The 26,792-nt window shown below is 41.2% G+C and overlaps 1 protein-coding gene across 1 annotated transcript in view; it reads left to right on the top strand.

The window, feature by feature from the left end:
* The window catches only part of LOC139296758 (contactin-associated protein-like 4), an 81,497-nt gene extending 55,811 nt beyond the window's left edge, over positions 1-25,686 (top strand). Inside the window, exons 14-24 of the mRNA XM_070919260.1 lie at positions 1,769-1,931; positions 3,461-3,588; positions 4,253-4,423; positions 6,436-6,654; positions 12,854-13,093; positions 15,112-15,336; positions 17,127-17,260; positions 19,167-19,254; positions 22,286-22,504; positions 23,940-24,011; positions 25,490-25,686. Coding sequence (XP_070775361.1) covers positions 1,769-1,931; positions 3,461-3,588; positions 4,253-4,423; positions 6,436-6,654; positions 12,854-13,093; positions 15,112-15,336; positions 17,127-17,260; positions 19,167-19,254; positions 22,286-22,504; positions 23,940-24,011; positions 25,490-25,686 — 1,856 coding nt within the window. The remainder of the gene's footprint in view (positions 1-1,768; positions 1,932-3,460; positions 3,589-4,252; positions 4,424-6,435; positions 6,655-12,853; positions 13,094-15,111; positions 15,337-17,126; positions 17,261-19,166; positions 19,255-22,285; positions 22,505-23,939; positions 24,012-25,489) is intronic.
* Positions 25,687-26,792: the final 1,106 nt, after the last annotated feature.

Raw genomic sequence — 26,792 nt, 5'->3', positions numbered from 1 at the left:
CAGGGATTTTCTTCGCTTTCACAAATGACTCAGACATATTGATTATTTGGGATTAGTTTAATACCTTCTCCTTTTGGAATGAGTATTGAGTTAGATCAGTGTTTTCTTTGTTTAGTCGTGTTTTCTTGTGCTTGTATTGACTCAGAGGTGGTGAGTATTAGAAAAAAGAGGGAGAATCACTTTGAATTTCCATTGACTTTGTCTTGGTAGCAGTTAATGCAACCAGCTTACGCTTTCATGCAAAGTCCCCGTACAAGAAAAACAGAGCGTCATTCAGCGTAGTCACGGCCAGACACATCAGGGGCATCTGTTCGTTTGATAACATTCAGTTTTTAGCCATGCTATCAGTATGACTCTAGGTTTGTGGACCACTTTGGTCCAGACTGAAATATCTCTATAACTATAACTACTATAACTATAATAGTTAGATTGGATGGATTCCATGAAATCAGGTCAGGTTTATGACCAAATACTTGCAAAACAAATGCTAATATGCAAATCTAAGATGGTGAGCATGGTAAACATTATACCTGCTAAACCTCAGGATATTAGCATTGACATTGTGAGCGTGTTAGCATGCTGATGTTGAGCATTTAGCTCAAAGCACCGCTGTGTCTTGTTAGTCGTATTTGAGCAGAAAAAAGTGCTGAAACCGTGAGTCAAATAATGGATTAGTCATTTATCAAGCATTCTGTTGATTGTTATCCAGTGGACATTGATTAAACTATTGATTGTAAGGACACATCTTCAGAGTCTCTCTCCTGTGGAACTACAAAGACTATATAAGAGAGACATTTCAGTGGTGAAGCAACTTTTTTTTGGGGGGGGGGGGGGGGGGGGCGGGGGTAGTATGATGGATGAAAATAGTGAAAGTGGTGGAAAAGGAAGAATGGGTCGAGACATAGAAGTTCCATTATAAACTCCCTGCTGCTCTCTGGGAAAATAAAGAAGCGCTGACTCAACAGAGACCTTTCCAATCACCTTCTCTCACTCCTCTCCACCGACACACTCTCACCGTGTGAAATACATTTTTCACTGTGTACTATCATCGTCCTCCATCCAAAAACAATATATTCAGTGTTAGGGGTAGGAGCTGGCGAACATTATGCTTCAAACGCTGCATTCATCTCAAGAGGCCGAGAGGTGGGGGCTCTTTCCATATAGCACTTTCTCACAGCCCAGTTCATTTTTGGACACAATACATCTTATAGTATTTCCAGAAAAAGTGCATCTGTGTAACTTTTGTGTCCTGCAAGCATCTTTTGGTGCATTATGGACAGTAGAAAGAGGGTGTTTTGTGAGTAGGGGTTTCACAAAGTTTTGACCAGTGAAAATAAGCTGCATCCCTCAGATAGATTGTTGTTTTTAGAACCTGAAGTTACTGATTACACCAACAACTGATGAGCCGTTCTCCAAGCTTCATTTTGTTGTAGAGGAATGGGGAATCTTTTATGGCTGTAATCAACTTTTTTGCCAAGAAGAATATCTGCTGGTGAAGCAAAATCACATCCATCAAGGAAATGACAAAACTGTGAGATTTGATCATCCATAAAGCATCAAGCTGAGGTTTCACTAACTTTAACTTAGCTAACGTTTTGACCATCCACGTATGGGTCAGGTGTTTTGGCTCTGTGGGAAATGATTGGACGTCTCGTGACGGTCAGTGTTGTTGCTAAAAGCTGAAATTGACTGAATAAGAGGTGACGATAACACGTTGTCGGACATCAGAGACGTTAAGAATGTGTTTGCTCGTGTGTGTGTGTTTCAGAGGGCTCTCCGTTCAGCTGGTGGCTCGGTGGTCCCGGTCCCGGTCGTGTCCAGGCCTATTGGGGCGGAGCTCAGCCGGGCAGCCAGCAGTGTGCCTGCGGCCTGCAGGGCGACTGTGTGGACCCACAACACTACTGCAACTGTGACGCCGACCGCATGGAGTGGTACTGAACTTTATAAATATGCTTTATAAATGCTCATTTGCTCTTGTTTATGTCTTTATTTAGATTGAGGTAGTCTCAAACTATTCTCTGACACACTGAGCGAAAATACTTACATTATAATGCAATCCAATATTACAGCTTTGCAATAGATGTTATCTTTGTAAAACTGTTGAAGATTGTTGTTGAGGTGATGATTCCACGGGTCATTTTTATGACTAAGTATTGTTGTGTTGGACTGCATTGTTCTCTGTTGCACTTGCTTTCTAGAGGGTTTCTTACAAGTATACTATTTTATTTAAAGTGCTGGTTTGTTTAAAACTGTTTACATTAAACGTTAGTAAAACATGCAACAAATATTTACAGCAAAATTGTAAGAACAATCACAAGAATTAAAAACGATACATCAAATATATAGAGACACGCTAACTATGACACATTTAAATGTTGAAACAGATGCGATTGTCAGTCTTAACTCGATGTAAATCAATGACTTACAAAAACTGTGATTTTGTTTAGAAGAAATTGAATGTGATCTGTTGTTGTGCATGGACACGAACTTAGAGCTTTATATTGTACCACCCTCTTCACACTTCAGTGAATTCAGGCGTTTGCTACCTGTAAGGAGGGAAAACTAGGTCGACTGGGAAGAACAATGTCTTGACTATTTGTTATATTGTGACCGATCCTACTATCTTCTTCACACCTCAGCTCCTTCTTCCTCTCGGACCAAACTGTCAAACTGTTTTTACACCAGGCCATTCATCAGATCCTCGAAGCTGTGAGAATGCGTCCTGGAAAATTCTCACCTGACAGCAAGACACGACACCTTGATTATCAGAAGTGCATAAAGCTGAACATGGGTGTAAATGGACAGAGCTGCTCACTCAACTGTCTGTCTGGAGGGCTCTTTTGGAAAATAGCTGTCACAGAAATTGGCATAGATGGAGTGATGGGCGTCAGGGTGGCTGTGATACGACCGGGCTCCTCCTGGAAAACTGTTGTGATTCAGCAGTACAGTTTGTGTCTGCAGGCAACTGAGCATAATTAAGTTATTTTTTCTTCGATGATTTATTTAATTGTCCTCCTTCTTCTACTCACTCTTCTCCTTCCACTTCCTCTGCTTCTGTTTCCTTCTCTTCTTCCTCTTACTTCCTTTTGTTCTTTTTCCATGTTTCCTTCTTTTGCAACTATTCTCTCTCTCAACTGCTTCTTCTTCTGTTACTCCTCCCTCCTCTTCCCCCTTTTCTCCTCCTCTTCTTCTGCCCATCTCTTTGTCCTGTTCTGCACTCCTCTTCCCTTTGCATTTTTCCTCTCTTCACCTCTTTCTTCTCCTTCTTCTTCGTCTTCTTCTTCCTCTCTTCACCTCCTCCTTATTGTTCTTCTTCTCCTATTTTCTTTTAATCTAATTTTACTTCTTTCTCTGTTACGCCTTCCTCTTCTACCCCTCCATCATCTCCTATGCCTTCTCCTCCTTTTTCTTCTTCATCTCTGTCCACCTCCTCCTCCTCCTCCTCCTCCTCCTCCTCCAGGGCTGAAGACTCAGGCCTGCTCACCCATAAGGAGATCCTCCCCATCAGGTCTCTGGTGCTGGGCGACATCCAGAGGCCGGGGTCAGAGGCCGCCTACAGGGTGGGGCCGCTCCGTTGTCATGGAGACAGTAAGTCCAGCTCTGGTTGCCTGGTTACACACGATGGAGAGATGACAGAAATCTTCTGGTTATGGAAAATACTGTCACCTCTTTCCTGTTTTGTCCAACTGATGTAAGAACTCAAATGGGAAAATAGGTCAAATCTACATTCAGCAAATCAGCCAGTGTTTGTTTGTTTGTTTTTATAAAGCACCAAAGTGAAAATAGTAACTCTTTATTCCTGAGAGACTAATTCCTCTCAGGCCTATTGTTGATATGGAAATGCAGGATTAGGTGTTTAATGTTTCATTCCACATGCCAATTACGTGGTACATGAATTCTTCTGAGTACAGTACCTCAACATCTAGGAGCTAATTATCATTAGCAGAACTGTTGCTAATGCATATTTCCTTTTAAGTTTCCACACTCTGATACTTTCTTCTCATTAAATGCATTACAAGGTAAATCAAAGTAGCACGCTGTTTTTCCTTCTCTCAATTATTCGTAATTACAGCCGTTCTAAATCTACCCGAGCAGATAGATAAATAAATGTTTGGCATGATTAATCAAACAAGACGGCGTAACAGAAATCCTACCCTTGTGTACGCTCATTAGCCGAACGCGTTGCCTCATTTGCTTGCTACGTGATTCCCATTTAAAGATCTTGACGGTGAGGTTTCATTGTGTTTCTCAGAGAACTTCTGGAACGCTGCGTTTTTCGACAAGGAGACGTCGTACCTCCACTTTCCCACCTTCCACGGAGAGCTGAGCGCAGATATCTCCTTCCTGTTTAAAACCACGGCCTCCTCTGGTGTGTTCCTCGAAAACCTGGGCATCAAAGACTTCATCCGGATCGAACTGAGCTGTGAGTAGGAGCTGGAGGGTGAGGATTTAATCTGGATTAGAGGGATGTGTCAGTAAAACCTGGAAGTCAAAGTCTTAAACTGGATCTGTGTAAAACCCAGAGGTTACAGACTTAATCTTTATCAAACTATCCTGGAGGAAAAATATTGTTTATTTTAGGTTGAACTCAGCTGTCTTGACCTTCCTGTTCCAACTTTAACACAAAGTTTAACAGCTTAGTCTCACACTCGACTACATTAACCACTCGACACTTGAACATTACACCCATATGTGACTGTTAAACATGTAATTTCAAATCTGTGTGCGCTAATCTGCTGCTATAACAACCTACACTCTTCTGGGAAGCCACAATATCCACACATTTTTTGGAACCTTTGGAAGATTTGTTCCCATTCAGCCGCAAGAGCTTTAGTGAAGTCGGCCACTGATGTTGGGAGATCAGGCCTGGCTCACACTCAGTGTTCCAGTTCATCCTGAAGGTGTTGGCTGGGGTTGAGATCAGGGCTCTGTGTAAAGCTGTTCCACACCAAACTGGAAAAAACATTTTTTGTGGAGATGGCTTTGCTTCAAGGGTGGTTTAGGTGCTGAGAATGAGAGCGATCAGAGATCAGCTCTTCTTTGCTTTACTTTAGGCTCCTGTCTTCATTGCTTGGACAATATTTTCAGTTTCAGCTCTCTGTTTTCTGCTTAGCTTTCTAGCTGTTGCCTGACGTACATGACAGGACAGCAATAACCAAGAGGGTATTTCTTTACTTTATGGGTACAACAACTTCGTGGCTGGGTAGGTGTTATAACTTTACAGCCCTTCTTGGCGTGTTACCATTTAAAATATGGCAGATATACCCACAAGGGTGTTCTTTACTATGCTTATGGTTGCAGCTAGGTATAAGAATACGTGTTCATGGGCACACAGGGTGTCTGGAGTTTAGTAAATCTTGTATAGATGCCTTGAATCAGTTGTTAGAGTGGTTGCATTTTGAAGCTCAATCAGCCCATTTCACTGGCTTTGTTTGATTTAGTTTGCCGTTTTTGTATCGTGCTGCATTTTGCATTTTCATAGAAGTGGGATTTGAAGAGACACAAACACAGAATCTAATACAGGGACACTGCTGCACCAACAGCCTCTCTCCTCGGGGGAAATCATTGTCAGTGTGGTTGTTCCAGCTGCCTCAGATCGCTCTGTAACACTGAGGCTGAGCCCGAGAACCATTTCTAAATGATGTTACCCGACGATGCTGGGATATTGTTTCATCTTGTATCGCGAGCTGAGCAGACCACTTGAAGTGAAACCCGAAACTTCCAGATTCTGTTGCAGAAGCAAGAAATCATTCATTCAAAATCCCATTAACAGTTGTAACGACACTAATTATTAAAAAATCCAACCTTGGAACAAAACCGTTCTCAACAGTGTGTCGCGGGGCTCGCGTCACATGTGGAGATGAGGAGGATAGAATTTGAAAAACAATCAAATTTTGTTTTCATTCAATATTTATGTCTCAGCTGCCTTTAACAAACACCATTTCCCATAAGCCCCAGACGTTGTAGATGTTTTTAGACAGCAGAGATCACAGATAGAAAGTTGGAAAACTGACTTTAGGGGAGAGTGTTGGTGAATTTTGTGCATATGGACGAAACAAAGTTGTGGTGACGTAGTACCCATGCTGCGGCGCTCATAGTTTTTTCATGGGAGCCCTGTAGTTTTTTTCTATGCTAACAAAGTCAGTCTGAATCTTTAGGTGTGATGTGACTTTTCCCTCTGACAAAAAACACGTATCTCTTGTAACGAGTCGTTTAATTTTAATTATGTTAAAAGTGGTCTACTCATAGTCTACCGGCCTGATGATTTACTCATTCAATCCTGACTCACACCATAATTCTCTTTCGTTCATTGATCCTACCTCTCTATTCTATTTGTTTTCCTCTTTGTTTGCCGTCTTTTCCATAAATCATACCTTTACCTCTGACTCCCCTTTCCTGTCTCGTCTGTCTCCTTTTCTTCTTCCCGTCTATCAGCCTCCACTCGGGTGGTTTTCTCCTTCGATGTGGGTAACGGGCCGCTGGAGGTTCACGTGGAGTCGAGCGAGGCCCTGAATGACAACCGGTGGCATCGAGTCCGAGCCGAGCGGAACGTCAAGGAGGCGTCGCTTCGATTGGATGAACTTCCTGCCGCCACACAGGAGGCTCCTGCTGACGGACACTTCCACCTGCAGCTCAACAGCCAGCTGTTCATAGGTGAGGATGAGACACATGTGGACAGTTCCCTCATTAGTACATTAGTGTATATATTACATCTTCTCATTCAATATCTTCTTTGTTCTCCATTTCTCCAATTTATTGTGTTCAGTGTTTTTCTGTCTGTTGGTTAGAGTCCAGCTGTGACAGATGTTCCTCTTTCCTACTGCAATTTGCCATTGTTTGGCATATTTCTGTATTTGTGATTGATGCACCAGTAGTTCAGGCAGCAACACTCCATTTTGTGCATAACAATGAAGCCATGTGAAGTTGAATACCAATTAACAGCATGACACATACTGCTTTAATATAGCTCTGACTGTCATTGTTTTGCAGGAAGGCAGCTGTGTGCACGTCGTGTCCTATATTTAGGACCACGTGGAGGGTAACAGATACAGGACAGGATCCGCACACTGGATTAAAGCTCCCAAATCTTTAATGTTTCGATCGTACAGAGTGTTCATCAGGCAAATGGCCAAGATATACTGTATATCGACCAAAGAAAACTGATTACATACTGGTCATGTCACAGTGAAGTGATCAGGCAAAAAATATACATACAATAAACACTTAAAATACGACCCTCCAGATACTATCAAAGACTGAAATACTTAAAGTTATAGGAATATAAAAAAATGATATATACAAAATATTTTTATATATACATACACACATTTCTTAAAAATAATGCATACATGATAACATGAACGACTTTTAGATTTAATATCAGCCGAAACGTCTATCTAACCATTGGATATACTCTTTAGTTATACTTCTGTATCGTCATTTCAGGTAAAGAGAAAGTGCTGCTGTGGCTTTACAGAGGAGAAAAGGTAGAAAGCCCAACTCCTCTGCTTTGAAACAGCTGTTTCACACATGCTAAGCTGTTATTGACTAAATGCCACCAAGTGGTGCTAAATATGGAAGATGCCAATCTGGCACATTTATCAATACGGGGTTTGGCACTGCACCTCTCCGTGAAAGCTCAGCTAAACCTACGAGGCAAGTAAAGTTAAGAAATCAGTAGCACGTAGTACAGGATGTCATCCTCCAGACTGTATCCTCAGAAAAACGCAAAAAATATTATCTATTTTTTCACACATGCTAATCTATTATCGACTGAATCCTGTTGTTTAATCAGCAGTATTGGATGTGAAAGGTCCTTAGTGTGTATGTCTAATCAATAGGGCTTCTACTTCCTCTTCTTCCAAAGCCCTGCAGTGTAAACTCCCAACAGACTGGAATCCAAACACAGTACGGTTCATACAGTCCTATATACTTTAAAAGGAAGAGAAATATTCTGTTTTAAGGTGCTGAACTGCTTTTGGTCAAATGCCATCAGCTGCTCAGCACTACTGGATATGAAAGTGCTGAGTCGACGGTTTCTGACCACTGATCAATAATCACATTTAATAAATAAGCACGCATCAGAGAGTACTAGTGTAGTGTATGATGTGATTTCTTGCTGTGAGGGTCTTTAAATACTGTGTAAATGAAGCTGAACCTCTTAGTGGTTCATTAAGCAGTCATGTAATTAACCCTCTTTAATACGAACTCAATCAATACTGCAGCCCTGTTTATCTCAACTCTTCATCAGTTCACTTCTATTATTCAGATTCTCAGGAGAAAACACACGGCTATTATCAGGTTTTATCGTCCTGCAAATATTGTGCATGTCGCTTCATATCAGTAAACACACACTGTGGAGGGAAAACAAACCGACAAACGCTGATGAGACTGGACGAAGGTAGAAGCAGCAGGGAAATCAAGGTGAACATTGATTGGCTGAATGTGTTTAGCCAATAATCCGCTCTGAGGTCACCGCCATCAGCCTAAACCCGTATGTGTTTACCTCTGAATTATCAGTGCAGTACACTGGAATAAGTCTGCTAGATTTGTGTGTTTGAATGGAGATGTGCTGGTATTTATCCCCAGATTGGTTTGGTAATGGATGTTTGTAGTACGATGTTCTGACTTGTCTTGTTTTGAGTGGAGCGGTGACTTGAGCAGCATCGAGATCAGAACTGTTTGGAGAAAGCAAAAGGTAGATTCCTGTGACTGCTAACGTGTACCCAGCATGCTGTTGGGCGGTGTAACAGTTACAGTAATAGGGGTCCCCTCTCTACACACTACACAGTAGTGTGTACTACACAGTGTGTACTTCACAGAGCTGTTTTTCCTCTAGCATCAAAATTGTAAATGTTCCAATACTGTTATACGTTTTATGATCATCTTCCCTTCAACCTCAGCTGTACTTTGTGTTTTGTGTTAATTTCCACATGTTTCTTTGACATGCTAAAGCACTAAACTAAGGTGGCAAACATGCTGAACATTACCTGCTGAACATCAGCATCGTTAGCATTGTCATTGTGAGCATGTTAGCATTTCTCTCAGTACAGCCTCAAGACACAAGACGAGATACTCAGGTAATTTTCTTAAACAGAAGATTTATTATTATTATTTTATTATTATATTATGAGTAGTATCCTCGTGACTAGCATAAAATCTTGATGTGTAAAATTGGTGGAGAGCTGAAGGAGATGTTTTCATTTCTGTGTTTGGGGCTCGTTGTGTGACTGTTGGCTCTGCAGGATTACTATGTACATAAAAAATATCTTACTGTGTACAATTCACAATTTATTCATGAGCACACAATCCCTCCCCGTAGACATACAGTATTTTAGGCAAAAATATTTAAGTTATTTGGATTCAGCATTGGCTTGTTTAAATTCATGAACCATCGTACCACATGCATTGTGTATACACCAGTCTTGATTTATAAAGCAAACTGTTCCATTGTTTGACTCATAAGCCGCTGTGTTGGTTTGTATAAATTCATAAGCCATATTTCAATGTACACTGTATTTACGAGCCATAATCCTGCCTTGCTTTATACGACAGTGAATTCCATCGTTTTGATTAATAAGCCGTGTTATTGCCTCGCATGGATTTATAATCCACGGCATCGCTCATTTTCCAATTCCTTTATTGCTGTTTGTATTGTAGGTGCTAGAAATCCACACGCAGCAATTTTGAGTGAGCTCAGCAATGAAAGCAGAAATCGCTTCCTTTGTGAAGGTTTATAAGCTATTATTTTGTCCTGTTTGGATTGTTAAGCCTTTGTATATTTGTGCTGCATTGCTGTCTACCAACTGACGTGCTCGACACAGCGTTTTCTTGCTCTCTGCCGCCGTGTGCAGACGGAGCACCCTCCTGCACGAGGATTTTGAGGATTCCTTTGATCTCCGCTTCACATATCCCTCGAAATGCGGCAGTATTGACGTCAGATCATCCTGTAGTGATGTAGTGCGAGTCGACGTTAGCTGTTGTTCTTTTGTGTTTCATTCTGATCCTCTTTGCAGTGGCATCAAACACAGTTTAGTCACGGAGTTTAGTTGAAAACCTGCCTGTGTCGAGATATCTTTTGATTTCAACATCACGAATCCTTCACATGACAGTGAAGCGACATCAACACCAGAGAAAACTGGTATCATTGTTATCGACGACAGAGGTTTCCAACCCTTGGACCGTGGACAACTATATGATTTAACATCAAAAGCTGAATATTAATTAAATCATTTAACTCTATAGGCTATTATATTTTATTTTTGTTGTAATTTCCTTGAACTTGGTGCATTCAGCAGTGCACAAAATCTGCGTGTGAAAACTACCTGAGTGTTTTTGAAAGGTCTGTCTGATTCTTTTTAATTTAGTAAGTAACCACAAAAACACGGACCTGTTTAGTTTCTTTTTATGCTCGCCAATTTCTTTCTCTGTGTCTCTCTCTCTGTTCCTCTCTTCCTCTGTCATTTTCTAACTTATATCAAGGCTTATTATTGTGTGTTGTGAGGATCATGTCTGAGCCAAAACCTGCATAATTTGTGAACACGGGTGCAAACCTGCAAAACAGATTTGGAGCGCCCAAGTCTAACTTGATCTTACAGTGTGCACACTGATGGAGTGTAATGACCCCTTGTTCACAACGACATTGTCAATATATAAACAATCTGTGGTGCAAAAGAGGGTTGAGAACTACCGCTGGAGCATGTTATTTTCCTGTGAACAGCATCAGCAGATGAAGTTTTGGATTCGTTCTGTCTACGTTTTTCTTTCCAAACTTGATGTTGAGGCTTGAAGACTTTGATCTCCATTCCACTAATTGTTGTGTCCTCATGTGCTTTAGTACACTCATCTCACGTTGAGACACTAGAGGTTGTACTGCTTGATACGAGGTTGAAATGCTCTTGAGGGTCCCACTGATCTGCTCGCTTGGTCAGAGGTGGAGTTTGTCTGCATTTGGAGTCTTTGATCCTTTGATCTCCACGTCACAAAAATCCCTCATTATGCTCTTTTAAGTGTTTGCTGTAAGCAGTGTGTCCATTTGATGTGGAGAGAGTGTAATCCATGCTGGAGCTGAAGAGCAGCAGGATGTGCGGTTAAAACCCTCACCACTCTGACAGCCTCCCTGTTAGGAGGGTTTGTTCTCTGATTTGTTCTCTGAGGTGGTGGTCTGCAGGGATCTGTCTCTGGTCCCTGCTGGAATCACAACTTTTACACACATAATGCCATGTTAACCCTTCTAGCAATGCAATTTCTGCATAGATGGCAGTCGGTGCACTCCCAAGGCTCTGATGGGACTGAGACTCTCCGGGTTAAATCAACATGAAATATCTAATATCTAGAAAATATCTTTTTCTTTGATAAAAAAGTTAAAGTTACAGCTGATAGCCGTAACACAAACCTACAGTACCGTTAAATTATCCAGACTCCTGTGTCTGCATGTTGAGGAACACTGAGGATATCATTTAAAGAACACTTTGAAGTAGTAAAAAAATACTTCTGGTCAGAGGTATTAACTCTTTTAGTTGGTGTCTTTACATTTTGAGAAGAAAGTGTTCACATGTAGAAAGTGAGTGTTCAAGTCGAAGATTACTTACTATTGTTACTGCGCACAGTAATTTAAGGTCAATAACTTGAGTATCTTAAGGTTGTTGTTCACACTAGCATCAAAAAGCAGAATTCTTGTTTCAGCTTCATGTTTCTAGGAGTGGTGCTATCAAAGTGGTTCAAAGTGTGGTGATTTGTGGGTAACTGTCTGATCACATTTACATTTTAAAAAGGTGTTTTTATGATGAAACAAACTGAATTATTATGCAGAAAACTAACTAAGTGTGTTACACTTGATGTGATTATGACACTGATTAACATACAACAAGCATTTACATAAGAAGTGCAGCCATAATCAAGTACGGCCATATTACTAGAGTGCATGTGAGGGCCGTCAGTGTGCCACCCCCATGAAGGATTATTTAAAGATTACCTGTTCCAAGGAGGACAGTTTGTCAGTCTCCTGAATCTTAATACCTAAATGTTGGACAATGATTTTCAGTGGACTTAATAAGGATTCATAGTTTTGTGTCAGAGGAAATGTTGAGGCAGGTTTCATATCCTGTGTTGCTTCGCTGGCTCAATAATTCATACGAGTCAAATCAGAGCGGAGCGAGGAGGCCGAGAGGAGAGTCTAAACGAAGCTCAGTGATTTATTGGTGTGAAAAGCTGCTGCTGCTGAACAATAGGACGTTGTCAGCTTCAAACTCTGAGAGCAAAGAGCTGCCAAGTTTGTGCTCTGAGCACAATAAGAGTTTCAATCTGTGATCTTTGCAGAAATGGGAGGTTGTCATGTTTGAACTATGCGAACAATAGGGGACTGTGTTACATCTCAGAGGGGAATGTGCAATGTTGAAAACGGAGTTTGATTTTTGAAGAATGAAGTGAGCACATGCAGCATGTCCTGTTAGACAGGCAGACAGACAATCAGCCTCTCATCCAATGAGCAGCCAGCGTGAGATCAGGCAGACGGACAGCTGATGAAAGTTAAAACTGTTTTCCACCTACAGCTTGTTGCCTCATTGTTGTGTCACTTCATCAGAAGAGTGTTGACAGTTTGGAGCTTCTGGCGGAGCAGAGCGACATGTGGATCTGCTGTAGATGACAGAAGGAGGAGAAGTGAAAAACTAGTGAGAAAGAAAACATACGGCCTTGTCAACACACAAAGAAATAAAAGAAAGGCTGGGACAAAGAGGACAGAGTGTGCTGGTGTGTTGGAGTAGATCCTTAGCTGTCACCTCTTTGGTCTGGGAACGAATGTCTAAAATGTAAATGCTCGTGCTGACGTCCTTCCTGTTTCCTGTGTTGTCAGGAGGCACAGCGTCCAGGCAGAAGGGCTTTCGGGGCTGTATTCGCTCCCTGCAGCTGAACGGCGTCACCCTGGACCTGGAGGAGAGGGCGAGGATCACACCCGGGGTTCGACCCGGCTGCCCGGGTCACTGCAGCAGCTACGGCTCGTTCTGCCAGAACCAAGGCCGCTGTGTGGAGAGAGTCAACGGCTTCCACTGCGACTGCGGCTTGTCAGCCTACACTGGAGTCTTCTGCCATACAGGTGCACACATATGAAGACACGCTGAAGTAAACAGTAAATGTGCCACCAAAACAGTTAAAAGAGGCTAAAAAGCTCTGCAGAGCTGCAGGGTTTGTGATAAGTCCCTGCAGGTTCCTGAGTACTAAAATCACTTCATATTAAACATTTGGATTCATTTTTAATATAAAATATATTGCTTAGTAGATTTTTTAAGTAATCTCAGTTTTTAAGTTTTTCTTGTAATGTGGATGAATATCAGTAACCCACGTCTCCACGACTTCCATTTGAATCCAGTGTGTCTGTATGTTCGAACACGGGCCTCCTGGTCCTAACCTGTCTGTCCGCGGTCAGTCATTGGCTAGCCTGACGAACCCACTGCTGTCTTTGTAGTCTTTGTGACCATGAATCCAAGCTACAAACTTGGCCAAAGGGACTTTTTAAAGTATTTGATATTCAAAAGTTGGGATTGTGGGTGGAGCATGCCTTCAGTGGTGCCTTGACCTCCCTGTAGTAGACGTGTCCAACCACTTTGTAACATGCTGCTCAGTGTCACTTCATGCCTCTGTCCCCGCCTTCTGCTTTGCATGCACTGCAGTTTGCTCATATATCTTCACAGCCAAGGTTAAAGCTGTTTGGATGTCTTGTGTCAGCTTGTAGTTCTTTTAGGAGAAACATTTTCTGAGTCTCAGTAAAGATGATAACTCTTTTAGAGCATATAGGAGGTTATAATTGGATGAATTACCTCAAACTTCTATGGAAATACAAATGAAACTATGAGGAAAGACAAACTCCACGTGTGGGCGTTTATCTGCTGTTGTCTAAAGGTTAAGGATCTGTATTATTTCACAGAACCTTTTATTGCTTTTACTGCACTTCAAGAAACACATGAAACCACATGACATCAAAGGTTATGTCAAATAGTGTCTGTTTGATGTGTTGGAGTCTATTTTAGCAGTTTGTTTGGTGTTAAGTCATCACATTGACCTTCATGCCTTCCATGAGTTCAATAACTTAAGTGAGATCAGCCATTTCAACTTCTTTAAAAGGTCTCTCTTAACCCTCCTCCCACTGAATATCGATATCTACTGTACCTACTTATCTGCTGAGTCGCGCTGAGTCAGAAAGCCACTTTGTATTTGATGCCTTTGTGAGTCACAGTGACGCACTCTAGCTGTGTTTGATATTTTAGAAGTTCCTCTCTGTTTCCTGTTTGAGAATTAAAGCAAAGACTCAACAGTTCTAAAGTTTTCTGTAATTAGTTTCAACCCTCTGCAGATACTGAGAACATCTTTTTATTCTCCTGCTAACTAATCAGACGTGCAGAGTCGTTCCGACGCCTCCCTTGGAGGTTCATTAAAGTTTGCAAACTCTGTAAACACAGTCTAAATATATGTGTTGTAACATCCCCTTGAAATTGATAAGTTTACTGGCAAAAAATTTAGCACCTTGTGGAACGCAGGAAAAAAAAAAGGTTTGAAAGTAGAACGTGTTCATGTAGGATTAAAAACTTAACTGAACTCCAACACTGAATAATGCTGAAACAATTGCACAGTTGACAAAAAGTTAATCTATAATAACTTTGATAATCAAATAATTGTTGATGTGATTCAACAAAAAAGGAAATTAAATAAGAATACATTTGCCGATTAAGCTTCTCAAATGTGAGGATTTTCCTGCGTTTCGGTTTCTTGAAGTGTTTTTCAGATAAAGCGATCGTTTTGAAGCTTTGGGTTCTGCTAACTACTGATGGGTATTTGTCATTAGTTTTTACATTTTATAGACCAGGCAGTGACATGAGTAACTGAAAGAAAACAGCTCGGGGTGACGTGTTTAATTGGTTAACGATATTTATTAATGTACAATTTCTCAGTCAAATAAACTATTAAAGCTGCAGTGAAGGCTGGAACATGTTTATCTGTGCTGCTCGTAAACAGACGTGCGTGGTGGATCCCAGTCAGGAGCTCATGAGTTTTATTTTCACAACACCAAGGTGTATATCAACAAACAACAACAAAAACAACCTCTCGCTCTTCCTCCAGAGGTGTCGGCCAGCTTCAAGTCTGGGACGTCCGTCAGCTACACCTTCAAGGAGCCGTACGAGTTGAGCAGGAACAGCAGCGCCCTGCCGTCCTCCATCTACTCTGACATGACGCTGAGAGGAGAGAACGTCTCCCTGAGCTTCAGGACGAACCAGAGTCCTGCTGTGCTGTTCTACGTCAGCTCCTACTACAGAGAGTACCTGGCCCTGCTCATCAACAAGCACGGTGAGCAGGCTTTTATTTTGAAGGGGTTTGTTTATGTGGCGGATGTTCGAGCTTGAGGTGGAGCGTCTCATCTTGATTTAATTCTTCTTCCTTTTTAATGGCCTCCTCCCCTTTTTTGTGGGTTTCATTCATTTGAATACTGTTTGAACACGATTATTTAACTGGAGGACGTTTGTACTGTCGTTTCTTCTCCTCATCGTTCTCTGCAAGTTTCTCGCTCCTTCGTTCACCTTCAAGACAATAATGTTCCTCAAATCTTCTTTTGAGTCTTTTCTCATTCTTCCCTGTAATTACTCCCCTTTGCTTTGCCTCATTTTCTCCTTTTTTGTTCTCTCCTCGTCTTTGTCGACAGTTTTCAAACCTCAGAGGTTACGAGTCTATTCAAGAGAGTTTCCTTTTCGCCCCTCTTCGTCTTCCTCCCTCAACTTTTTTCAATTACTTTTCTCTCTTCCTCAGCTCCTCCCAGCGTCTCATCTTACCTCTCCTCCCCTCTTCCTCACATACTCTCTCTCATTCCTGTCATCTTCTCCTGATATCGACCTCTCCTCGTTTCCTTCTTCCTCTCTCCTCCTCCTCCTCATCCTCTCCTCTGCTCTGCAGCTTTACCAGATCTGTCAGGATCTGTCAGGATCTTTCCTCTCTCTGGATTCACCCTGTCAGCCTCTACTGCCTTTTAATCCGTCCAGCCGGGCCGGTTATTATGTTTTGTCTCAGGCTGGGAAAAAAGGTGTTCTCTGGTCTTATCACTGAGACCTGATGAGTGATGCTGAGGGAATAAAGGTCTGCTGGGCTGCTAATGGGTGGCGGGTCAGTGTGCCGCTGAATAAAACAGCAGAAAACTTGCAGATGTGTTTTATAAACTTTGAAATAATCATGTTGGGAGTTTGGCTTTTAAGAGTAGTCGGAGGCACTTTGAATTTAAAATGACATTTTCAGCATCCAGGAGTCTAATAAAATCAGCACTTTGCTGCTAGATTAGCTGTAAATGGATTTCTCCTGGTGTTAATGAGTCAGAGAAAGCTGATGGACAGCAGGGCATTAAGGTCTCATTTTGACCGTGGAGTCGTCAGGTAGATGCACTTAAACTGAAATGTCCAATTAAATCCCAGAGAGCTTTCTCTTGTTTGCCCTGAGATGGCTCATTTCTTTTTACCCTCGACTGCAGTTACACCTCTTCAACCCAAACACAAACTTTCTACTTAAGGCATCTTTTCAAGAATGAATTTGTTATCAGCGCGGCAGCAGGTAGCTGGAGGTCCTCCTACAATAACTAATAAGTACTTCACATTCACTCATAGGAAAGACTTTAATATATAGCCTTTAATATATTAATTATTATGTTTATGTACACTAATATAATACATGCTATAAAAAACGATGTTTTGGAAGACGAACTGTAATTTCATAGCCCTCTCTAAAGACATCAGAGGCCTTTTGTTAAATCGGCACTTAATGTTCTGAATATTAGGAGAATTAATTAGATTTAATTCGATTAGTTCTGTTATTGAAAGGGAATTAGCTCTCTTATCCTCATAACATAGAAATGTTAATTATTAGAGCAGCCTCTTCTTTAAGATATCCAGATTTTTCTTTGAAGGATTAAATGTGTGTTTACCCTGTTGGCCAAGATTACGGGACATGATGAGGCCTATTTCAGGAAAAGATCATCATCAACTTATCACGTTTGAAATGATGATGATGTTTTATTCGTAAATCTCGCTCTTTCAAACGTTGCTTCCCTTTGTTGTGAGATCTAACATGTAACCCCACGGTTTGATGTGTGTGTGAAGATATGCTGGAGGTGAGATACAAGCTGGACGGCAGCAGAGATGCTGAAGTGTTGAGGAGCAGAGTGAAGAGTCTGGCCAACGGACAGCTGCACACCGTCACCATCAGCAGACTGACAGACTCTGTGTCTGTGCAGGTAAAACCACCTCATCACTTCATCACGCTCTTGTAGCTAACACCTCAGCAAACACTTGCTCACGTACACAGACACAGCTTGCTTTGGTTTGGTCTCCATCAACTCATTAAAATGTCTCGCTTTTTAGCTGCTGTTCAACACGTTCCACTTTCTTCTCCAGCCGCCCACTAGCTTTGTCTGTCGGCTGATTGGTGCTGGACACGTAGCATAAACTCAGATTGACGGAACTAATTGGCAGGAAACAGGCAGTGTTACACATGGACTCAACCACACATTAAATGTACTGTAAAGGAAAAACAATGAGCCAAAAGACACTTAAAATCTCTGTAAAGCTGCAGAGTGGGATGTTAATTCTCAGCGGTTTCTACGTGCAACTGTTTCACATTACATAGAGTCAATTTATTCAGTTACAATATCAGAAATATTACTTAATGCACGTTTAAGGAAATGCACAATCTCCATTACATAGCTTCTCTGGGGTCGACTATAGAGATTTCTCGGCATGTTGGCCTTTTTGGATAAGAAATGAATCCTGTTAGTCACCAACAGTCTCTTTGTGACACTTTCATTTAAGTTCCCCTATTTGGCATTTATAAGCAGTATACGAACAGCACTGTATATACGCAAATATAAGGACATTTTTGTGTGTTTATTAATCTATATTATTTGTCAGAAATGATATGAAGACATACATTATTACATCTGCATTTCACTATATTGTCATTAATTATCTGTTTACACACCAGCTTCCACTTATGGGTGCCCACAGAAGGAGTTATAGTTGTTTACAGATACACAAATGAACATTTAGCGTGTCTGCAGGTACATTATAGTGTATTCTAAACAATTTATTAAATCTTTATATACTGCTTATAGATGCTAAATAGGGTGACTTGAAGTGTTTCCGCATCTTTTTGGCCTTCAAGTCTGTTTTCTTTTGACTTATGTACACAAGTGCGTACGCTGTGTGTTGGACTGCAAGTGCAAAAGTAAAAGATGCAGCTGCTGCTTTTGTGTTGCTGATGTGCTGCTTTCACTTCGCTGTCGGAGTAGACAAAGTGTAAGGCTGCCAAATATCAACCTTTTTCCATCTTTGTCAAATGAGGCGCCGATCTCAAGGGCAACTACAGTGACACGCATACAGATGCACACACAGGCTGTCCCATCTACTCCCTGTGTGCACTGTGGTGCACTATTGTGATATTCCTCTATGTGCTAAAGCCCAGTCAGCAGTTCAGCCACCAGCAGCTGCTGTCCTGGACGTCGGTACGGCAGGGCAGCAGGGACAAACTACACATTAGAAAACATTTCAGATGAAATATGAAGCATTGTAATCGTATCTGGATCTACTGAATCTCTTGTTAACAACAGCCCCGGATGATATATGAGGTAAACTTCATCTGACCAGGAGCCAGCAGCCTGAGTGTCTGTATAATTGTCAACACCCTGAGATGAAACACAAGGTGACCTCGTCTTGCAGCCTCCTGATTCACTGTGTTGCGAGGCTCCACAGTATGAAATATGAGGTGCATCTCATCTTATCAGTTTCCATCATGTTGAATCATTATATCTTACTCTAAAGGCATACGGGGGCACTTTGGTCTGGAGAAAGGTATCTCAACAAGTATTTACAACAGATTTACATAAAATTGGGTGTATTTTGACTCCCAAAAGATACGTCTTAATGTTTCTGGAGCACGTTTACGCTCCCCACGGGTTGAACCCTTCCCATCTTGGACTCTTTTTTTTTTTTTTCTTCTGTCATCCTCAGGCCAACATTAAGACATCATAAGATATCTACTGCAAGGAGTCTGCAAAATTAGACATTTTCAGATGCTACACTTTGGGGCTTTAACATTAGAACTTTTTCCCAAAATTAATTTAGAAAATAATTCTCCTCTTTCAGCTCGACCAAAACGCCAGAGAAGAATTCAATCTGACATCTGACGGAGAATTCAACACCATCAAGTCGCTGGAGTTGGGCAGAGTGCACGGTAAGTGAGGAGGCAATAAAAGCAGAGAAAAGGCCTTTTTAGTTAGAAAGCGCTGATTTACACTTATTTGAATAACAGCTTTAAGATGTTTGGCTTCGTCTGACGCAGGGACATTTATAGAAATAAATGTAGCTGCAGCTGTTTGCTCCAAATGGAAATATTATTCAAGTTATCTGAAGAAGTGTGAGGCAAAATGTAAGAACTCCTTTAGTCTGAAGGTGAGTCTTCTATTATGTCTGTATTTAATTTCATGAGAGTTCAGGATTCTGAGCCGGACAGTTCAGGAGGTCATATAGCTGCTGCAGGAACAGAAGTTTAGCTACTTCGAGTATCTCTAATCTTAACTAGACCTCACAGTTAACTGCTGCAAAAGGCCTGAAGATGGCTAAATATTATAGCCAGCTACAAAACATAAGCAAGCTAACATGGTAGGTGTATTGTTGCTAATAGGCCTTACACTCATTCAGTGGCTATGTTAGCATGTCTATGTTAAGTAAGTTATCGACTTGTGGCAAAGGCTGCGCCCAGATTCCTTCATTTTTAACTGGTAGTCCATTATTTAGTGTATCTGCCATTAATAACATAATGTAACTACATTGTATTCATCAGTGTTAATATTTTTAAAATGGGTGAACATCAGATAAATCAATAAGGTAAAACATAATAATGCAAACCCACAATCTCACTATGAAATGCTCGTTTGCTTCCTCATCTTTGTGCATAGTTCACTCCAATTATGCTGGATGGATCTATGCTGGTTTCCAGTTAGCTGTCAAAACAAATCTAGAAGAGCTTGATGCATAATTGATTAGTTGCTGTGAATATCATGTGCAGCACCTTTCACGTTCTATTATAACCAGGAGAGATAAAAGGAGAGACAGCGTTTAGAGGCAAGTACAGATATGTTTAGCATCAGTAAATGAGGGTCAAGTTAAACTTTTTAAGCCTGCAAGAAAAACTCACGCTCTGGGAGGGTTAAACCACATCCTCACTGAGCCCCTGTGTGTAGTCCCAGACAGGGACCTGTAACAGTCGGGGTGAGGCAGTAATTGCCTGCGTCATGACTTATTCATGTTCTCTTTGAGCGGCTCCATCAGAGACGGACTGAGATATAAGCTGTTAATAACATGAGGGGCTGAGAGGCCGCCGGCTGCAGGCTCGGCGCTCCAATGAGACGGAGACACAGCAATTTAGAAGGAAACGCACTCAAACACACTCACTATTACAAGTAAAACATGAGGCTGCTACTAAATAGCTTTCATCAGACGCATGCATCAGGTAACACCAAATAATGACCTAAAGAAAATGATTAATTTTGCACAGATACAAAATATCTATAAGTGTTCTGTTCATGAGTTCTGTGAGTATTTGTTTTATTCAAGAGGCCCTTTACTAGAATATTTAAAGCAATGTGTGTATTGTGGTACTCTAAATAAAGAAAGAATGGCTTCATTTATTTGTTTGTTTATGTTTTAGGAGATTTCAGAAGATTTGGATTGATTTGCACACACGCATGCATGAATACGTGTTATGTGGGTGTATTCTTTATTTATTTATTTTATTATTTCCAGTGCCTCTGCCAGTGCTAAAAAGTGTAATTACTTGGGAAAAGAAAACCAAAAACATATATATTTTGAGCAAAATGGTCATTGGTTTCTGCTTTTAAACATTCTGTTGTTAAATAATTCATAACCACTAAATGTACAATATAAAATCCATGTGTGGTAGCAAACATGGACAGCGCATATCTTATCAGCTCGGTGTGTTTTAACCCCGTCATGTCAGCATGTGACCGGTCCTCCCCTCTGTCAAACCAGAGGCGGCAGAGAGTCAGATCAGGATCAGAAAAGCAGCAGGAAAGTGGATTTTCTGTCGTTTCCTGCCAACCCTGTCATCCATCAGCCTTACTAATGGACCCGGAAGGAATACAGAGAGACAGAGAGGGGGCAAGAGGTGATGGAGTGAAGAGTGTATCAGCTGAGAGGAGCTTACAGGCTGCAGCAATGTTTCCTGCTGCTCTCATCAACATGCAGATGTGTTCTGGTAAAACCACAGTCCCCTCTCTGTCATCTGAACAGACACTGATGCAGCTGTTTACAGCGGTGATGTCGGCTTTCACAGCTGCTGTTTACACTGCTGAATGATGAAGGGGTTTAAGTCAATAAAGTGAACAGATAGAGGTGAGAGTGCACATCTGTGGAGTGATACATGCAGACTGGAAGCTGAGTCATTGGCAGTCTGTCTACTGTAATGAGGGCGTGTGTGCGTGAGGTTGTGTGTGTGTGTGTGTGTGTGTGTGTGTGTGTGTGTGTGCTAATCATTAGAGTCGATGTGCTGCCACTATTGTTCCGCTCTGATAACAAGGGAATGTGAAGCAGAGTCAATGAAGCTGTCAGTGTGTGTCGTGGATTATAGGGCGAGCCATCCTATTGGTTGACGAAAGGTTAAAAGTTCAATCACTGGTACAAATAAATAATACGTTTTATTTCTGAGCTCTTTGTTTAACAGTCAAGGGTTCCAGTTAGTTCATGTGTTCTAAAAACCACGTTGCAAAAAACACTCACTGGATGAAATATCTCCACTTTAATTAAACAAATGAGATGTGGACATGTTCATTTTTAGAGGCATATTTTATTACCGTTTTCCCCTGTTTCCAATATTTGTGCCAAGTTAAGCTAAAGCAGTTGTATCAATCTTCTCGGCAAGAAAGCAAACTTCCCAAAAAGTCTTCTTTTAAGAAATTGTCACATGATTCATGACATGACTTCTAGAAAATCATAGAAACAAATTGAGTTTCATGGGAAACAATTGACAGCCACTTTAGTTTTATTATTATTATTATTATTATTATTGTAATAATTCCTTCTTCCAGAGCAGTTTTGTATTGTCTCTTGGAACACATGGCAAAAAATTCATTTTTAAATCTGATGAAGAAATCTGATTGATGTTATGGATCCAATTCAAGACAGAAGCCGTTGCTTTTGCTTCTGCTGGATTGTTCAAAGCCTCCGTCTCCTCCTTCTCCCTCCAGAGTCTGACGAGATGGATCCAGACCTGGCCAGGCTGGCGTCTCTCGGTTTTACCGGCTGTCTGTCGGTGGTCCACTTTAACTCCATCAGCCCTCTGAAAGCTGCCCTGCTCCACCCGGACACCAGCCCCGTCATCATCACCGGACCTTTAGTCCAGTCCAACTGCGGCTCCTCGGCTCCGGCCAATCCCTACGCAGCAGAGAACACACACCACCTGTCAGGTAAGAGGGCAGGTTTGTAGGTTAGGTTAGCTTAACATTTGCAGTATTGTGGGAGAGAGTTCATGTATGATTGGTTGTTTCTAGGTTATTTAGGGTGAGAGGAGATCTGTTTTGGGTTTAAAAGCATTCAGTTGTCAGGAATTTTAATTTTCTTTGGCTGTCGGCAGGTGAGTGGTAAAAAAAAAATCATTCTTAGGATTTTCTGTAAGGTGATATTTTTTTACTGTCTAGGTTACATTTTCCGTTCTGGGATTCTTCCAGTCTTCCACGACACCGCGTCTTGACCTTTCTTATGTATTCATTGCTATTTTTTGCTGATGCAGTGGTCTGTGTTGGTTGCCAGTTTCTTGAACTGTTGTCTGTGCTGAACCAACATGTTCTCACCATAAACAAGGCTGGATTACCAACCGGGCAAAGCTGGCAACTGCCCTGAGGCAGCAGACACCCAGGGACCCTACACGTCCCAGGTTCACAGTGTGTCTGTTGGTTTCTGGTTATTTAATAAATTACAACTAGACTAGAGTATCGATTAAGGTGGGCGCTGCATTTTTACCCAGTAATGTGCCCATCGATAACTCGAAATGAGTTATTTCAGTTTTTATTGTGCGTACATGCTGCATGTTCCCAAATACTATAATAAATTGTGATTATTCAAATTACCACAAACTTACACCTGCAATAACACCTTTTTTTTGGCCACTTGGGGGCAGCAGAAACAACTTGTGAACACAACACTGACAAATCACCAATCACAAAGTTGATACTGCGAACTTGTTAGCATACAGTTGCTTATTTACACATCCAGCAGTTATGGAGTTACGGTACACCTTGCCTGTAATGTTCGTGATGGATCAGGTTGGCTGAAAGACAAAAATAAAATTTACATGTTGAACTGTGCCACTGAAATTATATATGTATGCATAGAAATGTGTGAGGGTGTTTTCCGTTTCCTTCGCTCACCCTTTGTTTCTCTGTGTGTATCTGTTCTTGGTAGGAGCTGCTATTTCAAACTGTATAATGAGCTCATTAAGTATGTACACCTTGTTGCGGAGACTCATGACAATGTGCTTGATGAGATAATTAATCGGGACCACAGAGGGGAGTTTCCACGAGCGCTTCTTTCCTCTGGTCTTGTTTTCATCCAGCTTGATGTTGCCTTAATAGAGTCCTTTGGAGAGCTGCTGCTGTGTTCGCTGTGTCTGCTCTGAATGATGATACTGTGATGTTTCTGTCCTTGGCTCTCTCTCTTTCTATTCTGACCCGTATATATTTTTTTTATTATATTTTTTCGTCTCCACATCATTTCTACTTTTCCGTTATTCTTCTCAACACCTCCTCTTCTGATTCTCGGTGCCCTTTGGTTTTCTCATTTTCTTTTCTTTCTTCTATCTTCCCAACTTTTAACTTCTTCAACCTTTCTCTTTCTCTGCTGTAGACCAGTCCGGTTCAGTGGGTTCAGGTCAACCTTTAGTCAATGCCATCAGGACTGACTCGGCTCTGATTGGAGGTACTGTCACCTGTTTCACCTCTTTTTATTATGTTTGTATTGGACTGTCGGAGTCAGAGATTGCGCTCAATATTTAATTGATAAGCAATATTCTGCCGGAAGCCAGCAAAGGTGATGTGATGGGCAAAAGATTTAATCAAAAGTAAAACGTTTTTGCTAAATTTTTGCTCTTCTGCCCGTCAGATTGATTCAAAGTGCAGATTAAATGGTTGCTATAAGCGTGTAGATAGAAAAAAAGTGAGAGAGTCAAAAGTCATTTAAAAGTGTCCATTAAATCTGGGTGCACAAAGGACGGCTGAACTAATTAAACCTCCGCTGAAATTACTTGCTGATGGAGAAACTTTCACACTCTCTTAAAATGCAAACTAAAGTAATACAGTGAAAAATTGATTTCAGCTGTATTTTGGAATTCCAATTAGATTAAACTTTCTCTGGATAATGAAATGTGCTGAACAGAAGAATCCAAATATGTGAAATTATGCTCACTGTGTGTTGAAGTTAGATTAGTAGAACAACCAGAGTGCAGCAGGAAAGTACTGTCATACCCAGGGGAGGCAGAGATGGGCAGAAATCATGTTTCGACTTCACAGTAGTTTCACAAAGCTCTGTGACCGAAGTCCACGGTGATGGATTTACTTTAGCCAGTGTGTCAGTCACAAAAGCAACAAGGCTTTGCAGGATTCAGAGAGATGAACACACAGATGTTTTGTAGAATTGTGTTTTCCCATCTTCCACACATCTTTAAGGTTCAGTTCATTTCACTGTACAAGATCTAATTTTAGAGATTTAAAATCAGTATAAGTCAGATAATACATATTGTTGTCAAATGTATGTTATTCTTGTCTGATAAAGTAACAAAGTGTTGCAGCTCAAAGTGATTTGAAAACCTTACGATGCATTACCACAGCACCATTATGTAATGTGGCAAAATATCAAGTGTCATTAATTAATTCATGTTTTTAATTCAGTGATATCAAGGAATTTATGTCCTAAAGACATGCGTTAAATATACTTAAAGTAGCTAGCTTAGCCCAAAGTAGAAATACACCTCTCCAAAAGTATCTTGTGTAGTGTCTTGTTAGCTAGCAAGCTAGCCACTAATACTTCCAACAGTCAACCTGAGTTTTGATTAAGAAAGGCTGCAACTTCTTGGGACTGTGTGCAGTCACTGCGTCCAGCTACTTCTGAGAAATAGCTCACAGGCTAAGCTAACTGCTTGTTAAATCAACATGTGTTGTCTCCACGTGTTAAATGCTCACGATACAACGTGAAAGCTTTTTAGTTGTTGGGAAAGCACTTTTTATGGATGTAGGCTAGCCTTTTCCCACTGCTTTCAGTATTTGTGCTAAGCTAGGCTAAACACGTCCCAGAGCTACCTGTGCTAAACTCACACAGATGAAATTAATATCAGTCTTCTCATCTAATACATTTTCCCAAAATGTCTGAACATGCCAGAGTAAATGTCCTCTACCTTGCAGGTGTCATTGCAGTGGTGATCTTTGTGATTGTGACTGTCCTGGCGATAACTGCCAGATTCCTCTACCGGCGGAAAGAGACGTATCGAAACCAGGAAGTGAAGGGGGCCAAACAGGAGGACAGCCCAGATTTCCCTTTCAACAACCAGACTGACTCCCAGAATGTCTCCGGTGAAAACCCAAAGGAGTATTTCATTTAACTGGAGGCCTGATGACCTGATGAACTGGCGGTTTTTGGAGCAGAGGTTGCAGACGGGGGGCATCCTGCCACGCCTCAGGGCTTTACACTGAACTCGGAGCCCCTCAGACACTTCGCTGGAGGCTGTGGCTCCACAGAATATGGAAAGCAGAAAAGGAACAATGTGCACAGTTTTGTCTTTTACTGTATATAATGTACATACTGATTCAAACAGGCGACCGTGTTGGACTTATAAGGTGTTGATATCCTTGTTTCAAAAACTGTAAATATTCAAAAACATAAATGTGGAAGTAACGTCTACAGCAATCTCTAACTAATGTCACTCAGTCATATTGAAAGGCTGCAAAAGCTCTTGCTGATTTTTGTTTTTATGGGTTGATTTAGTTTTCAAACACAACTATTTTTCAGAGAATGAGGGTGCTTGGAATCGTGACTGGATCCATGTGGCTGATGCTCTTCTCTATGAGGATAATGAATGGATGTTTGCTTAACTGGAAGTGGAAATGTTTGTAATTAGGCCCTCAGGAAGAGTACTTCCATAAGAGTTTGTGTTCGGTGGTTTGTTCATGTGTAATGCCTTTTTGTTGTGTGCAGTGCTTTGGGGGAGTAACAGTATGCACTCTTTAGAGGCTGTGGAGCCTCAAAGCAGTACACTTGGAATATTTGCCCGCATTGTCAGAGTCCTTGCAGCCTGTATACACCCACCGAACACCAGGACATTGATGATATTCTAACACCATTCGGCACATGAATTAAACATTTTCACCAGTGATTTTCTTCCAGCAACATTGAGCTACCACAGAATTTTGGTGTTAACAAGTGGCATCTTCAAAGTCGACGTAGTTTTACTCTGTCCAATCACGCACATCGCCACGAGCACATAGCGCATTTGTACCGTTCGAGAAATGACACACTGTGGTCTGGCAGCTACTGGTCAAAAGACTTGGAGACTTTTTATACAGTAGGGATTCATTTTCCACTTTATGTCCTTTTTTTGCTCGTTTCTCTCTTTTTATACTTAGTTCTTTCTTTCCTCTCGTTGATTTTTTACATTTTCACAACAATAGCAGGGAACAAAAAACATCCATGAGCGTTGAACATTGTCAG

The sequence above is a fragment of the Enoplosus armatus genome, chromosome 14, assembly GCF_043641665.1.
Source record: "Enoplosus armatus isolate fEnoArm2 chromosome 14, fEnoArm2.hap1, whole genome shotgun sequence".
NCBI classification, from domain to species: domain Eukaryota; kingdom Metazoa; phylum Chordata; class Actinopteri; order Centrarchiformes; family Enoplosidae; genus Enoplosus; species Enoplosus armatus.
The sequence above is the reverse complement of the archived record's forward strand: the minus strand, read 5'-3'. Positions and strand labels throughout refer to the sequence as shown.